The 1,165-nt window shown below is 50.2% G+C and overlaps 4 protein-coding genes across 4 annotated transcripts; 2 read left to right on the top strand and 2 right to left on the bottom strand.

Moving 5' to 3' along the window:
• T310_9205 (uncharacterized protein) lies at window positions 1–285 on the bottom strand (the record flags this gene model as incomplete). Its single annotated transcript, XM_013468317.1, has 1 exon — window positions 1–285. A coding segment is annotated over one exon (285 nt), but the record flags the coding sequence as incomplete, so codon positions are not given.
• On the top strand, window positions 15–308 carry T310_9204 (uncharacterized protein; the record flags this gene model as incomplete). The annotated part of the gene is made up of 1 exon (XM_013468316.1): window positions 15–308. A coding segment is annotated over one exon (294 nt), but the record flags the coding sequence as incomplete, so codon positions are not given.
• Window positions 90–614, bottom strand: T310_9203 (uncharacterized protein; the record flags this gene model as incomplete). Its single annotated transcript, XM_013468315.1, has 1 exon — window positions 90–614. A coding segment is annotated over one exon (525 nt), but the record flags the coding sequence as incomplete, so codon positions are not given.
• An 88-nt stretch (window positions 615–702) lies between these two features.
• T310_9202 (uncharacterized protein) lies at window positions 703–1,080 on the top strand (the record flags this gene model as incomplete). Its single annotated transcript, XM_013468314.1, has 1 exon — window positions 703–1,080. A coding segment is annotated over one exon (378 nt), but the record flags the coding sequence as incomplete, so codon positions are not given.
• Window positions 1,081–1,165: the final 85 nt, after the last annotated feature.

The following is a 1,165-nucleotide window of genomic DNA, read 5'->3' as shown; positions in this document are numbered from 1 at the left end:
GGTTAGGATGCTGACCAGTTCTAGGAGCAAAGGGACTGGGATCGCATGATCGGGGTCAACCTCAGCGGGGTCATGTACTGCATGCGTGCTCAGCTTCCGCATCTCCCGAAGCCCGGCGGCTCGATCGTCAACGTTGCCAGCACTGCGGGCATCCACGGCCTGCCGAAAAGCGCGGCGTATTCGTCCAGCAAGCATGGAGTCATCGGATTGACGGCATCCGCTGCAGGCGAGTATGGAAGGGCCGGCGTGAGGATCAATGCTCTGCTTCCGTGCGTGTGACAACGATTAAAAAAATTATTGGCGAATGAGATTTTTTTTTGACTGACAAAAGCTACTACTAGAGGACCGATAGATACGCGCATCTTCCGCGATGGCGAGGAGAAGGGCCTCTTCAGCGCGGATGTCATGGGCGGTGCAACCCTGCTGGGCCGCATGGGCAAGGCTGAAGAAGTGGCCAATGTTTTATGTTTCCTGTTGAGCGATGAGGCATCATATGTGACTGGAGGTAAGATCACCGAACCTGGAGCAAGAACCTTGGGACTAATTCCAATTTCGTAGCTCAATGGACTGTTGATGGAGGGTATACGGCCTGCTAGATGTAGGTCCCGAGCATTTTAAAAAGGACGTCTCTGATACTACGTGTCTGGCCTGATGAACATCATTGGTATAAACTATACAGAAATATCGTTACAGCGGACCTAGCGCCTTACGACTCCTTTCCAGTCACTATGGTCTAGCTCCGATGCAAGGATCCAGTATGGCCGAGAGGGAGGAGGAATGAAACATACCCACTCTTCAAATAGTGAGCCTCGACTCCATGTAGTTAAAGATGACACAGTAGTTTGCAATTATTATCATTTTTCCTTAGCGATAGTAAAGTTCTGTACATGGTCGTGGCCTACACGCAAGAAGCTCGTAGACTATTCTTTTTTCATCCGAAGCCATTCTGCACGGCATAATCAATCAATGAGGACGTCCCATCAATCATGGTATTTTCGGAACAACTCCTGCTTGTGCATTCCATCACGGGCATTATTGAGTTTGATTGTCCGCAACTTCGGTCATCACCGTGGTGCTTAATCGCGGAGGCTGACCAGTTATTTTTTTTTCTCCCAGGCTTCCCCTACTTCCCCGCGGAGCTCCACACAGAGGGTTTCCAACTTCT

The sequence above is a fragment of the Rasamsonia emersonii genome (assembly GCF_000968595.1).
Source record: "Rasamsonia emersonii CBS 393.64 chromosome Unknown ctg1118621761000, whole genome shotgun sequence".
In the NCBI taxonomy this organism is placed as follows: domain Eukaryota; kingdom Fungi; phylum Ascomycota; class Eurotiomycetes; order Eurotiales; family Trichocomaceae; genus Rasamsonia; species Rasamsonia emersonii.
The sequence above is the reverse complement of the archived record's forward strand: the minus strand, read 5'-3'. Positions and strand labels throughout refer to the sequence as shown.